The following is a 13,695-nucleotide window of genomic DNA, read 5'->3' on the forward strand; positions in this document are numbered from 1 at the left end:
GTGGGTCAACTCGGAAGGCCAAACCCACGCCCCAGGCTGACCCGCTCTGCGGCCGGGTGAGCCCGGGAGAGCCACGCTGGAGGCCTGGGGGGTGGGGTGGGCGTGGGGGCAGAGCCCCGCCACCCCGCAGCCCGCGGCCCGCCCCCAAGTCCGGCCTGTGATTGGCTTGGGGGGCGCGTGTGCCCGCCCCGGCGAGGCGGGGAGGGTCCCCTCTGGGCGCCGGGTGGGAGGAGGCGGAGGACTGGGCGGAGAGAGCGGGGGCCGCAGGGAGCGAGCGAGGGGGCGGGCGAGCCGGGTTCCGGAGATCGGAGAGCAGGCTCCGAGAGGGGCGGAGTGCTGCGGGCGGGCGAGCGGGGAGGGAAAGCCCGGCGGGCTCCGCGCCGCCGCCCGCTGCACGGCGCGCTCTCCGGACCGCCAACCCGTACGGCCCCGCAGCCTTCCGGGAAGAAGCGGCGCAGGCAGCGGCCGCAGCGCGCGCTCGGGCTCCCTCACCTGCCGGCGTCCGGCGGCTCCCCCGGCGGGACGCGCGCAGGCCGGGCGCGGAGGAGGAGAGAAGACCGGCCGCCCGCGCCGCAGCCCAGCCGCCCGGGAGCGCCTCCGAGCCCTCGCGGGGCGCCGGCTCCATGGCGACCGGGCTCGGGGAGGAGATCTACGGACTTTCGGAAGATGAGGTGAGCGGTGTCCCTTCCCTCCTGGGACTCCCCGGGGAGTTCCTGTCCCGCGCCGGCAGGGGGTGGGGGCCGGGCCGACCCCCGGGTGCGCGTCTCCAGCGCCTGCGGCGGAACCTCAAAGGCGGGTGTGCTCTGCGGTTGGGGCCCGGCTTGGGGGGGGGGTGGTCTGCGGGCCCTTCCGCCCGGCGCTTGCGCCCCCAAACCCTAGCGGTGCGCATTGTTTGTAAATAAAGCGGCGCGACGCCCTTCGAGCCGGGGTTCGCCCCGCTGCTCCCTGCTTTGGGAGTGGGAGGAAGGCGCGTGCGCCTCTCTGGCCGCCTGTTCCCCCTCCTCTCCCAGCAGCGTCTCCCGGGCTGTTGGGCAACTTTCCGCCTCTCGCCCCTCCAGCCCGGGAGTCCATGATGTATGTCACGTCTGGGTCTCGGCTGGGGGCCCGCGCCGCGCGGGGGAGCCCGGGGCCGCGGAGGAGCCTGAATTGTCTCCCCTTTGGAACTTTCCAGCGATCGAGTCAGCAAGTGCTCTTGATGAATGTGTGCTTATCACGGTGGGAGTAGGCGACACGCTCGAGCTGGGTGTGTCTGTCCCTTCGGCTTGCAGAGTCGAAACCAGGAGAGTGGATCTCGGGGTCTTTTCGGTGGGGAAGGACGGCTGGCGTGGTGGCAGGTGCTACTGGAAACTTGGGGGAAGCTTGCAGCCCTGCCATTTTTTTTTTTTTTTTTTTTTTTTTTCCTTTTTCTTTCCTCCCAAGGACTTAAAGCCCGGCACCTCCGGGGTAGAGACAAAAGCTCAATTGAGCTCTTTTATTAATAAAGCAAATCAGATAAGCCACGCCTCCAAGGCTGCCGGTTCGACTGGAAAGAGCTTTGTTTTTACCCTCACTCCTCGCGCTTTCCCACTCCTCCTTTTTGAAGCGATCCTGGTAAATCGCTGCTGAGCCCCCTCTCGACCAGCCACGCTCGGCTCTTATTGGTGTGTTGCGCGGCCAAAAAGGGGGGGGTGGGAGGCCTGTCGCTGGCGCGGCGTGACCGGCAGGCTGGATGGAGCAGGTAGGAGGGGTTTGCCATCTGGCGGGGTGCGCGCTCAGGTCTGGCTCCCCTTTCGAGAGGTGAATTTACAACCCATGAAGCATTACTCAGCAGGGAGGTATTTCCTATCCTGGTTGTTCATTTCATGAAAAGTTGATGCCTGGAAACCCGAGGATTTCTGGCTTTCCCTTTCTTCCTCTCCTTTCTTTTCTGAGGTCCCCTCTTTCTCCGGGGTTGGGGGTGGGGTTCACGGAAGGCTATTATCTAGACCTGCCCACGTTATGGCTTCTCTCTCACCAGCTTTCTGGTATGGGGTGTGTGTGTGCGCGCGCGCGTGCTTTGTGAGTGTGTAATAGAATAGTTATCTTGGGGTGGGGAGGGTGTTTGGGGGTATGGCTTTTTTTTTTTTTTCCTTAACAGCTAGGTAAAGCTTGCTGTGGTGTGTATTTTATCAGAGAATGATCGCAATGCAAATAATGTGTGATTTACGTTTTCGATTATTTTGCCATGCTGTGCTCGGGTAAAATAATTTCCTTTTTTGGAGCAGTCACCTGGGGATGGGTGAAAGGACCATTGTTTTCTTTTACCCAGGGGGTGCTGCTCTCCCCGGCAGGCTCCTCTGCCGGAGCTTCCCCTTTCACTCTCCACTTCTCCATTTAATGAGCAGCAGTAGATGGCAGGCAGCGAGCTTTTAGGAAGGTGCTGAGATACAGACATTCCTAAACAAAGGGCTTTTGAGGTATTGTGGGGGAAGACCGCTGCATTTCATCTTTGGTCTCTCTCTCTTTTTTACATGATTTTCAAAGCTCCCTGAAAAAAATATATTACTCTTAAGAGTGTTTTGGGAAATTTAACGGGATCAAGGAATGCTATGTACATCCCTGTTTAATCTTTCTTTACATGTACATCCAGTGTCCCCTTCTACCTAGAGTGCATCTTGCCTTGAGTTAACACAGATCTTCTTAACTGGCGTCCAGTGTGAGAGTGAAGGATGAAATACAAACAGCATTGGGGTTTGTGTGTATATGTATGACTGGGTTCGTTCCTGCATGTTGCTAGAGGGATGTTTGGGGCTGTATGGGGAGCAGCACGAGGTGACGAAGACATTTTATTGAGTGATGGCTGTGCTGCTAGAACTATTTAGATTCCACGCCCCCCACCCCCACCCCCTGCACGTTGTATTACAAAAGGCAACTCACATCTGCTGTGTTTTTTCAGCTTCCCCCGCCAGTGAGAAAATAAGGCAGGGCTGTTTTGATGACTTCCCATTTCTATGGTATTTGCTTTTTATGGGAGATTGTGCGCTGTCAGGTTACCCTTTGGAAAATCAGGGAATGCCTTCGTAGAATATTAACAAATTGTGGAATTTGCACAGTTTGTTTGGTCTCTCTGAGTTAGTCTGTGTAAGGAAACAAATGACAGATCTTCACAGGCTCCGAAAGCAGACTGGCTGAGGCTGTTTTTTCCAGGCGTATTAAATACGGGTGTACCTCAGTTCGGGCACTCGCTGTGCTGCAGGACATCACACAGGAGGAGGTTTTGATTGCCACACAGTTATCTTATGCACCTCTTAGCAAAATAGGTGTCCCTACCTGGCACATTTCTTAGAAGTAAGTTTGTTTTTTTCGTTGGAAGTTGATGGGAGAGCACTGTGTGTTTGGAGGGCACTCAGGTTTTGTATCCCCTCTCAGAAAGCTTCGTTAGCTGTAAGTGCTGCTGCTGAAGCAGTGGATGCCAAGACAGAGGACCTTGCTCCTAGGTCTCTCCAGCTTGTAGAATGGAAGGGATTAAATGTGGACTTTGCTTGTGTGAATGCACGTACTGTTTATTTTTTGTGTCTTTCCGGCTGAGGTTCCTCAGTGTGTTGTTATTCCTATTTACTGGTTTAAATCGGGTCACCTTCAGGAAGCCAAATTTGAAATTGCCGTCAGGTGAAGGACTTTGGGTGTTAGATGAGCAGATTGGCCAAATTTTGTGATTCCGGGCCCAGCATCAGATTGGGTTTGGGATCCGAATAGTTGGACCAGTTGCGTCTGGCGCGCTTCCTTGGCAGTTTTTTGTTTTGCTTTGTGTATTTATTTATTTAATGGCAATCCCGTAGCACATTTTGGCAGTTTACTTGGGAGTGTTACTGTTGATCTTCTGAAATCTTTTATTACAACATCCTTTCTAAGATTTTGGAAATCCTTTATGGAAAAGATTTTTGCTGGGCGAAATACTAACGTCTCAATGACAGCTTTCTTATTAGATGTGGCATTTTTGGGGTGGTTACGGGGAGGTAAATGGCATAGAAATGAAGGCCAGGCTGACGTGGGATAGTCCTTTGACACCTTCCGTCTGTAATTTATGCAAACCAGCATAATTGGCGACGGTTTCATATGCTTTCTCTATACCTAGCACCATGTTAGGCCTTGATGTACTTGTCTCATTCAATCCTCATGAACCCACTGTGAGGCGTGCTAAGATTTACAGGTGAGGAATGGAAGCTCAGAGATGTTAAGTGACCTGTATAAGGCCACACAGCGAGGAAGTTACGGAATTGGGCCCTGAACCCCGTTCTGTTGATCACACAGCCCTAGCTTTGAACATGCTTCCTCCCTTCCAACTTATCTTGAAAAGTCTTCATAGCTGGGTTGTTGAGGTTAATTTGCAATGGCGATAAACATCAGGAGTTGTAAACTGAATGACCTCTAGGTCTGCATTGACCGGGAGGCTTTCTTAGCATGGTCTCCATTGTGTTTTAAAACTTGGGAGTTTTTACAGAAAATGGTAAAAATCTGACCTCACTGGGGCTCCATTCTCACCTGGCAACAATTAGTGGGTCCTAGGCGTCGCCCTGGAGATGTCCCCTACACACTATTCTAGGTTTCTCTTTTTTTTTTTTTTCAACGTTTATTTATTTTTGGGACAGAGAGAGACAGAGCATGAACGGGGGAGGGGCAGAGAGAGAGGGAGACACAGAATCGGAAACAGGCTCCAGGCTCTGAGCCATCAGCCCAGAGCCTGATGCGGGGCTCGAACCCGCAGACCGCGAGATCGTGACCTGGCTGAAGTCGGACGCTTAACCGACTGCGCCACCCAGGCGCCCCTCTAGGTTTCTCTTTATTCGCTTGCATGTAATTACCTCCTTCATAACAAGCACTGAAGGTTGGCGCAGGTCTGTTTTCTTTAAGAGGCTGCCAACTTGAAGATGCACCATTATTTTACGTACCACTAAGAAAGAATGAAAAAAAAATTGCTGTCACACCGTGTTATACCATTAATTTCATGAAGCATCCTTATTTCAGGGTGTTTTAGAATTCGTGACTCGGATTAGAAACCTGAGATAACCCTGGGCCGTCAGTTTCAAATAATACGCCAGTCATTCAACACTTTCAAGTCAGTTGCTAGTCAGATTTTTGCCTTTCTGTTACGGCGAAAAGGGGTAGCACGTGGGAAATGGTCTTGACTGGACATTGGCAGAGAAGAAGCAGGGAGCCCACAAGAGAGGCCACCTGAATAGCTAGCCATCTGTAAGTAATTCAGAGTAGTCGTTAATTTTTTAAAAAGTGGTCTGTGTGTGTTTTCAAGAGATCACTTGGGAAACCCTGCATGCTGTCTCTGAGGCTGTGCAAAAGCGATCACAAGATTGCTTTTGGAAATTAGTTTAGATACTGTTTGGATCTAAGGGTGGATGCTGAAAAGCAGTTTTGTAGAGGGAGATAAGACTTGCCCATTTGTTCCAAGTCCAAATGCCTGAATCAGGCCTAGCAGTGCTGGCTGGTATGCTCTGTGCCCAGGACACGGGCTTACCCCGGTGACAGCCTGCATCATGATTGGTAACATTTAAGAAAAACTCTAAAAGGGCCTAGGTTTTATTGTGATATTTAAAAGCAGTTATTTTTCATTTATATATTTTTTTATGTTTGTTTATTTTTGAGGGAGAGAGAGTATGAGCAGGGGAGGGACAGAGAGAGAGAGGGAGACACAGAATCGCAAGCAGGCTCCAGGCTCCGAGCTGTCAGCACAGAGTCTGACGTGGGGCTCGAACTCACGAACTGTGAGATCATGACCTGAGCCAAAGTCTGATCGTAACCAGCTGAGCCACCCAGGCATTCCTAAAAGCAGTTTTATAAATGGGCAAATATAACACATTGTCTTAAATTCTACTCTCGTTAGATTTTTTATTTTTTTTCAGGAGTTCAATGGAATTTGTAGAAATCGATATTTTAATTTATATCCTCTTCAGTTTTATTTAGTCAGAATGTTCTGAATTCTCCTGTTACTGAAAAGCAGTTTCCTTAAGGAATAAAAATCATTTTGCCCAAAGGGGTAAAGACACCATTAAAACAGGAATTGTCAGACAATCCTGGATTCTTCACCATGGCAGAATTTGTTTAAAAAAAAAAAATTTTTTTTTTAATGTTTATTTTTGAGACAGAGAGAGCATGAACGGGGGAGGGTCAGAGAGAGGGAGACATAGAATCTGAAGCAGGCTCCGGGCTCCGAGCTGTCAGCACAGAGCCTGACGCGGTGCTTGAACTCACGGACTGTGAGATCATGACCTGAGCCGAAGTTGGATGCTTAACCGACTGAGCCACCCGGGTGCCCCTACCATGGCAGAATTTAAAGGGAAGAGGTTGAATGGTAGCCGGGCATCTTCTCAGTGCGGTGAGGACCCACATCACCAGGAAACTTCCTTGCAGGGCGTTTCTGTGATTTTGGGAGCATCAACATGCTTGACGTGTAGTCAGGAGGAATCTCCAGGGAGAAATCCCGGGCATTAGAGAATGATGTCACACGCCATTGAGGGGAGAAACCTTATGCTCACTGCCTGTTTAATAGCCTTCCCGCATGGTGCAGTTCTTTTTTTTTTTTTTTTAATTTTTTTTAAACGTTTATTTATTTTTGAGACAGAGAGAGACAGAGCATGAACAGGGGAGGGGCAGAGGGAGAGGGAGACACAGAATCTGAAACAGGCTCCAGCCTCTGAGCTGTCAGCACAGAGCCCGATGCGGGGCTCGAACTCACGGCCCGTGAGATCATGACCTGAGCCGAAGTCAGACGCTTAACCGACCAAGCCACCCAGGCGCCCCCCGCATGGTGCGGTTCTTCAACAACATAGCAGCATGGTATAGTAGGGAAACCAATCAGTTTCGAGACATCGAGATCGTCTTACAATTCTTATTTTGAGTTAGAAGATCTGTTTTAACAGACTTTATTGGTGCCTCTGAATTCGGGGTCCTGGATGAATAGGAGGGTTTTCAAGTGTTCTTGATGCGGTGGTGGGTCTTTGACGTGTTTTTGCCTTAGTGATCTATTTAATCGATAATAAAGCCAACTACATGATCTTTTGACAATCCGTATTAAAGAGGATCAACATGATATATGCGTACTGTAACGGTGAAAATAAGTATGCGGATGTTAGGCTTGGTGGAGGCTGGGAGAAGGGTGACCAAATGTTACTTTCTGTTTTTGTATTGTTTCTCTTCCAGGTCACCGTATAAACAAATAGATCTCACTTTCTGACTATAGGTGGCAATGTTTGTACTGTTTAATGATGTCACTCTTGGTTGGGAGTTGCTTGTTGGGGGAATGTAGAAATGGGAGCCGAATTTATTTATTTTATTTTATTTTATTTTATTTTATTTTATTTATTTTTTATTTTTTTTTCAACGTGTATTTATTTTTGGGACAGAGAGAGACAGAGCATGAACGGGGGAGGGGCAGAGAGAGAGGGAGACACAGAATCAGAAACAGGCTCCAGGCTCTGAGCCATCAGCCCAGAGCCCGACGCGGGGCTCGAACTCACGGACCGCGAGATCGTGACCTGGCTGAAGTCGGACGCTTAACCGACTGCGCCACCCAGGTGCCCCTGGGAGCCGAATTTAGAGATGAAGATCACGTAGATTTAAGAAACCAGTATCTTCCTACAAACTGAAAAAAGAAAAAATTAGTTGGGTAACAGTACCTAAAGTGATGTGTGTCAACGTGATCAGTTTCAAGCATCATCCTTTCTCTAAGGTTCGCCCTTCTCCAGAGCCTATTAAATTTAGAAGAGGGAAGGCACTTGGTTGTGCTGGTTGTTGGGGGGGGGGTACCCACAAACACACACGGAAATGGTCCTTCTGAGAAACACTGCCGTGTCCTTTCTTGGGTGCCTAGGGACTTCTAAATAATGCTGGTTCTATACGGACTGTTCCAGAACGGCCATCATGGGCTTTGAGAAGGAACTAATAATTCTCACCACTCCTGGGTGCACGATTGCTGGAGATCTTCTTGATTCCTGAGGTAAGACTGTAGCTCAGGTTCTAGCAGAGAGAAAATCGGTGGTATAAAGATCCGGGACACTTCTTTTATGAATATATAGGACCTCGTTATAGCTGTAATGTTTTGTTCTGATCCTGAGTGGCCTGAATGCTGGCTGTTACTGTAATACCTTTAGGTGAGGAAAGCCACATTACATAAGTATATCTGGGGTAACTAGCTTAGACGTGACACTCAGGTCGACTTTTTGTCCCTGACTCCAAGGTCCTGTATTGATTCAGAACTTGCCGAGTTTGATGGTGAGACTATCCGATTCCCTCGCTGTCCCCACATTCAGGGTTGGGTGACTTCTTGGCAGTCACTGAGATCCACTGAGAGATCTTGTATTTTTATGCCGCCTCTTCAAGAAAAAGGGGCCATTGAAAAGTGACTTTGTTCTTAGTGTAGAATGCTGCGATGTGAAAGCCACCCTGTAAAGGAGGCACTTAGCGTGGCTTGTGGGGATAGTGGTCCGTGACGGGGATGCACTGGCCATCACAGGTCAGGGTGGTGTCCCATCACCTGTGATGTCAGCTGTGGCGGACCATGGCTTCCCAGGTGCACTGGAGTGACTCAGGTATGTGTCCACCCCCCTCCTGTCCACCGGGGGGAGGCCGTGTGCTTTTTCTGCCTCTGCGCGGGACTGGCTGCCTCCAGACTGAGGGGGGACCTTGTGGTGCAGTGACAAGGGCCCACTTGTGTTTGTGAGCCTCGGTCTTGGACTTTGTTAGCACGATTTGCACATTTTACTTCCCAGTTTCAGCGGCATTCAAGGCCTGGCCTTCCCGTCTCCTTGGACGAAGCTCCGGGTCCTGTTTTGTAGCGTGTCTTTGAGGGCACTTTGCGAAGCTGGCCTTGCGCTGCGGGTGAGGTGTTGAGGTGGCCTTCGTGGCTGGGAAGATGCACATTCCTACCTGGCGGGCCTCCGTGGAACATCTGTTAGGAATTGACGTCTTAAAATGCAAACTTAGTTTTGTTCCATGATCCGTAAGATTTCAAGTGTTAATGTACATTTTGGCACCCGTTGGAAGTCACCAGTGTGAGGGCTCTAGTGAAGACGGGCTTGGGTCAGAGGTGACGTAGAAGGTGAAGATCTTCTCTATTAGTTTTTCCTGCTTAAATGAAGATGTTTTCTGAATGGGTTAGTTTTACTCAACGTGCGTAAGTCTTGTTTTAAACGCTGGAAGTTATTTCGGTCTGGTGGTCCTCCCTCCACCCCTTCCAGAAAACAAAAGCAAGCCTAAGCTATTGAGAGAATTTGCTTAGTAAGCGCTCAGTGTGTACCTCGCGGAATTTGGGGAGCCACCTACTTACTCTCGAGTCTCCCGACTACCTTTAGAACCGGTGTATGTTGACTTCCTTTTCTAAGGCTCCATTTTTCTCTCTCTCTCTCTCTCTCTCTCTCAATAAGTGATTCATCTCCAGGTGCCATCACTGCGCCAACTTGATCTTCGGCGGTTTGGGTTGGAAAGGGGAAGGAGTGTGAGGTTTCAAGAAAAAGCAAAACTGGGACTCCATTTGCTTCCTTTTATCATTCTCCAGTTCCTTTTGTGCTTCGTGAATTGTGTGTGATAATTGGATGCAAACGCAACTACACTCGGGTTGTTTTTACACGTCTGTGCTTCCCATTTGTTAGTTACTCCAGAGGATAAACGGATGTGGCTCTTGAATGAAGCACTCTCTGAAGGGAGCTGAACCCTGGGTTGATTCTGTGTTGTAGAGTATGTTTATCCCCATAATCGAGAAATTGGTATGTGCCATGCTGTCTGCCTTTGGAAATGATGTCTTAATTCCGCCGACTGTTAATAGTGGAAGAGAACACTCTGAACTCAGAGTAAGAGCTTTTCCTTTCCTTTGAGAAGTGAGGTAGAGAAGAGCGTGCACCACCCATGGGGGTGGCTGGTGGGTTGGGGAGATATTGGAGAGGATTTCATAATGTGGAGATGTCACTCATATAGTTGGAAAAAGTGGGTTACAAAACGGGGGGTGCCATACAGTCCTGTTGTGGTTAAAGGTATTTATGCATAGGGGCGCCTGGGTGGCGCAGTCGGTTAAGCGTCCGACTTCAGCCAGGTCACGATCTCGCGGTCCGGGAGTTCGAGCCCCGCGTCGGGCACTGGGCTGATGGCTCAGAGCCTGGAGCCTGTTTCCGATTCTGTGTCTCCCTCTCTCTCTGCCCCTCCCCCGTTCATGCTCTGTCTCTCTCTGTCCCAAAAATAAATAAACGTTGAAAAAAAAAAAAAGTATTTATGCATAGAGGGGCATCTGGTGGCTCAGCCAGTTAGTTAAGCATCTGACTCTGAATCTCAGCTCAGGTCTTGATCTCAGGGCTGTGGATCTAAGCCCCGCGTTGGGCTTTGTGCTGGATGTGAAGACTACTGTGAAAAAAACAAACTATGTGTGTGTGTGTATATATATATATACACACACACACACACATATATATATACACGTGTATATATACATATATGTGTATATGTATATACACACGTGTATATATATACACACACACACACGTGCATGTGTGTATGTGTTTATGCATAGAAAAAATGTAACTGGGTACATATCAGGATAATAACAGTTATTTTTGGGTAAAGGGATTATGGGTAATTTTCATCATCTTTTTGTATTTTACTTATATTTTCCTCTATTTCTACGGTGAACTTTTTCTTAATATAAAAGCAAATTCAAGAGGCTTTGGGTGAAAAATGAGAGCACTTGTTCAGAACAGATACTGATAGGGTGACGAACATATGTTCATCAAGGGCCCTGCTGTGTGCTTTGTATTTAAGGCTATCAAGGTCGGTGCGTTGCCACTCTTGCCCTTTAGGAGCTCCCTACCAACGTGGGAAGTTGCGGGATAGGTGAAAACAGGAGTGGACTTTTTTCCAAAACAAAGGCGTGGGGTGGGGAATGAGTAAATTAGACTTACTTTCACTTGCTGTACAGAGGTTTCATTTTGTCCGTCATGGACACTTAAAATTTGGATTTTCATCTTTCTGTGCATCACAGCTGCATAAAAGTAATTCAGATCATTAGTTGTGTTTTACGTTCTCTGAAATTTTTGTGTGCACAATGAAATTGGGGCCTGTGTGTGTGCCATAAAAACCAAACTGAAATCTATTTCTCCTTTTGCGTCTTTGGGTTTTGACTCAGTCTTGTTGCAGTACTGAATAGTTTTAGATCTCAGAAAGGTACTTGGACACGGCTGTGATCATCTGTGCGAGTATCTAAGTATCTGGAAGCAGCTCTTTATTTTGCCTTCGAGCTGACTTGTAACGTACATCCAGGATCGGTACGTCTGAGTACATTTCATGGTGGTCCCTTCCCGAACAAAAGGGTGCAGTTGACAGATACCATGTTATGTCTGATCTGACACTTGTCTTTGTGTGTCCCTCTCCCTGCTGCCACTTTTAATATTTCTGACCTGAGGATGCATCTTGCAGTTGACGTGCGTGTATAATGTGGTGGGTGGGTTCCCTGCACTCATACCACCCCCCCTCCTCCCCCCAAAAGTTACAGTTTGCGGGTATCTCAGAATTGTAGTGCCTGAGTTGGCCAATCTCAATTTGTGTATCGTGGTGGCCTGTGTGTTATGGTAGATTATTGATAGTTGTCATGGAGACCAGTGTTATCTTTCTTATTCAGTTATGCTGTGTCCGTTAAGCAGCCACCTGGACAGTAAGGAGGAGTGCCAGCTCGGTGACGTCATCAAGGAATCGGGTTCCATTCTTTACTCCATGGTCTAAGGCCTGACCCTTTTCAGAGACCTTCTTGGTCTGAGAGTGGCAACCAGAGCTATGTTCTTTTTTCCTACTTGCAGAGGAAAGAGAATGGCTTCCTGGGTCTTTCTGTTAAGATTAAAGACATTTCATTCCCAGAAATACCTAGGCAATGTCTTGTGTCCCATTGGCCACAGAGGCTTTGATCTGCTCATCTTTTTTTTTTTTTTTAACGTTATTTTTTTGAGACAGAGAGAGACAGGGCATGAACAGGGGAGGGTCGGAGAGAGGGAGACACAGAATCTGAAACAGGCTCCACAGAATCTGAGCTGTCAGCACAGAGCCCGACGCGGGGCTCGAACTCACGGACCGCGAGATCGTGACCTGAGCCGAAGTCGGCTACTTAACCGACTGAGCCACCCAGGGGCCCCGATCTGCTCATCTTTTAACCAGCTGCTGGCAAGGAGGGGATGGGATTACCTTTATTGCTCTAAGGGTCTACCCCGTGAGCTGAGGTGAAGCCCATGAAGGCCCCACAGTCCACCCACTGGATAATTCATCCACCTTCAGATATATTCACCTTCAGAAATACCCATGGCTTCCTGAAATCACATGCTCCCTTTCCCTAGAGAGGCAACCCATATTTTCATCTGAGTATTGCAAGGATCTCTGGGTGATACACTGTCCCTTCTCTTACCCCTGAAAGGAGTTGTTTTTAATGGTCCAGTGATGGTATGGCTAAATAGGTTGGGTCCCCCAAAACATCAGCCTGCAATGGTGAAGAAAGTAGGATGCTACCATAAGCCTCCCATTTGGAGAGGGTGAAAATAAGAAAACTCCCAGTGTGCTGGTCGCCGGATCAGGAATTGCAAGGCATCCTTGGCTTGGTCCGCTAGCCTGGCAGCTTATGGCTTTGCCCATCGTGGATTATGCCCATTGTGAGACTCTCCCAGGGTACCTGTCCTCTACAGCTGTACCTGGATGCGACCAGCCCTGGCAAACTGCCTCTTCTTGGGTCCTGCTTGGGTGTGAGTTTAGGGCTTCAGGGTTGGGTGTCTAGGGATCGAACAGCCACAGGCTAGTGTTGGCTGATCTGGGTATTTGGCAGTATTGCTCCTGTGAAAACTTGGTACTGAGTTTTTTGCATCCGGTCAATACCTTGACCTGGTAACAACAGCCCGTGACCTTTTCTAGATGAAGTCTCTGGTTCTGGGAGTTTCTGTGTCCTAGCGAATGGTCTCCGTGCCCTGTTCATCCCCTTCGCTTCTGCCTCAGAGCAGTTTGAAGTTAGCCTCACATGAAGAGGCATACCGTTTGGATCCAACGGACGGCTGGGCGCTTGAACCCACCCTGCCTTTGCTCTGCCTAGTCAGAATGCCCAGCTTCCCCAGGCTGGGATGGTGGGGCTCACAGGACCCTCTGCCTGCCCCCGACTCCACCGTTTCAATCTTATTTATAGCACTTCTTTTTATACAAAATCTGTTACAGTTAGGGCTCTTGATTGCAAGCAACAGTGACCGATTCTGATTAATTTAAGCAGAAAGGGATTTATTGAAGGCATTTTGGATGGCACAGGAGTACCTGTCAAGCTGGAGAGCCGGGCGTAGGCCGCGGCAGGGGCCAAGGGAGGCTGGGCACCCCAAATCACAGTGAAGGACCCGGGGCCCCCCGACACTGAATGCCACCTCTGACACCGTTCCATACCTGTCTCTGGGTGCTGCGTGGGGGCATCCCCCTTGCTGTGGCTGCGTCCCTCTCCTCTTGCGTACCTGTGTCGGGGGTCCTCACCACCACTCTCGGGCTCAGTGATTCCTTCACAGGGACCCAGAAATTGTTGTACATACAGTTACGGTTTATTATAGTAAAAGGGCACAGCGCAAAGTCAGAAGGAAGAGATGTGTGGAGTGAGGTTTGGGGGAGACCAGGTCGCCGGCTTCCACGCATCCTCTCCCAGTGGTGGCCCACAGCGTGTGCAGAATTCCTCCAGCAGCA

At 49.3% G+C, this 13,695-nt stretch overlaps 1 protein-coding gene and 1 long non-coding RNA gene across 4 annotated transcripts in view; both read left to right on the forward strand.

Moving 5' to 3' along the window:
* Positions 1 to 255: 255 nt before the first annotated feature.
* Positions 256 to 13,695, forward strand: part of NEDD4L (NEDD4 like E3 ubiquitin protein ligase) — a 343,481-nt gene continuing 330,041 nt past the window's right edge. The window contains exon 1 of one of the 3 annotated variants that reach the window (XM_045457835.1): positions 256 to 671. In XM_045457835.1, coding sequence (XP_045313791.1) covers positions 624 to 671 — 48 coding nt within the window. In that variant the 5' untranslated portion in view covers positions 256 to 623. The remainder of the gene's footprint in view (positions 672 to 13,695) is intronic. The other 2 variants (XM_045457832.1, XM_045457833.1) reach the window with 2 other exon arrangements.
* LOC123587804 lies at positions 2,122 to 5,598 on the forward strand. The gene is made up of 2 exons (XR_006707533.1): positions 2,122 to 4,561; positions 4,791 to 5,598. It is a non-coding gene; the product is annotated as an uncharacterized LOC123587804 (long non-coding RNA).

Source organism: Leopardus geoffroyi, chromosome D3, assembly GCF_018350155.1.
Source record: "Leopardus geoffroyi isolate Oge1 chromosome D3, O.geoffroyi_Oge1_pat1.0, whole genome shotgun sequence".
Lineage (NCBI taxonomy): Eukaryota > Metazoa > Chordata > Mammalia > Carnivora > Felidae > Leopardus > Leopardus geoffroyi.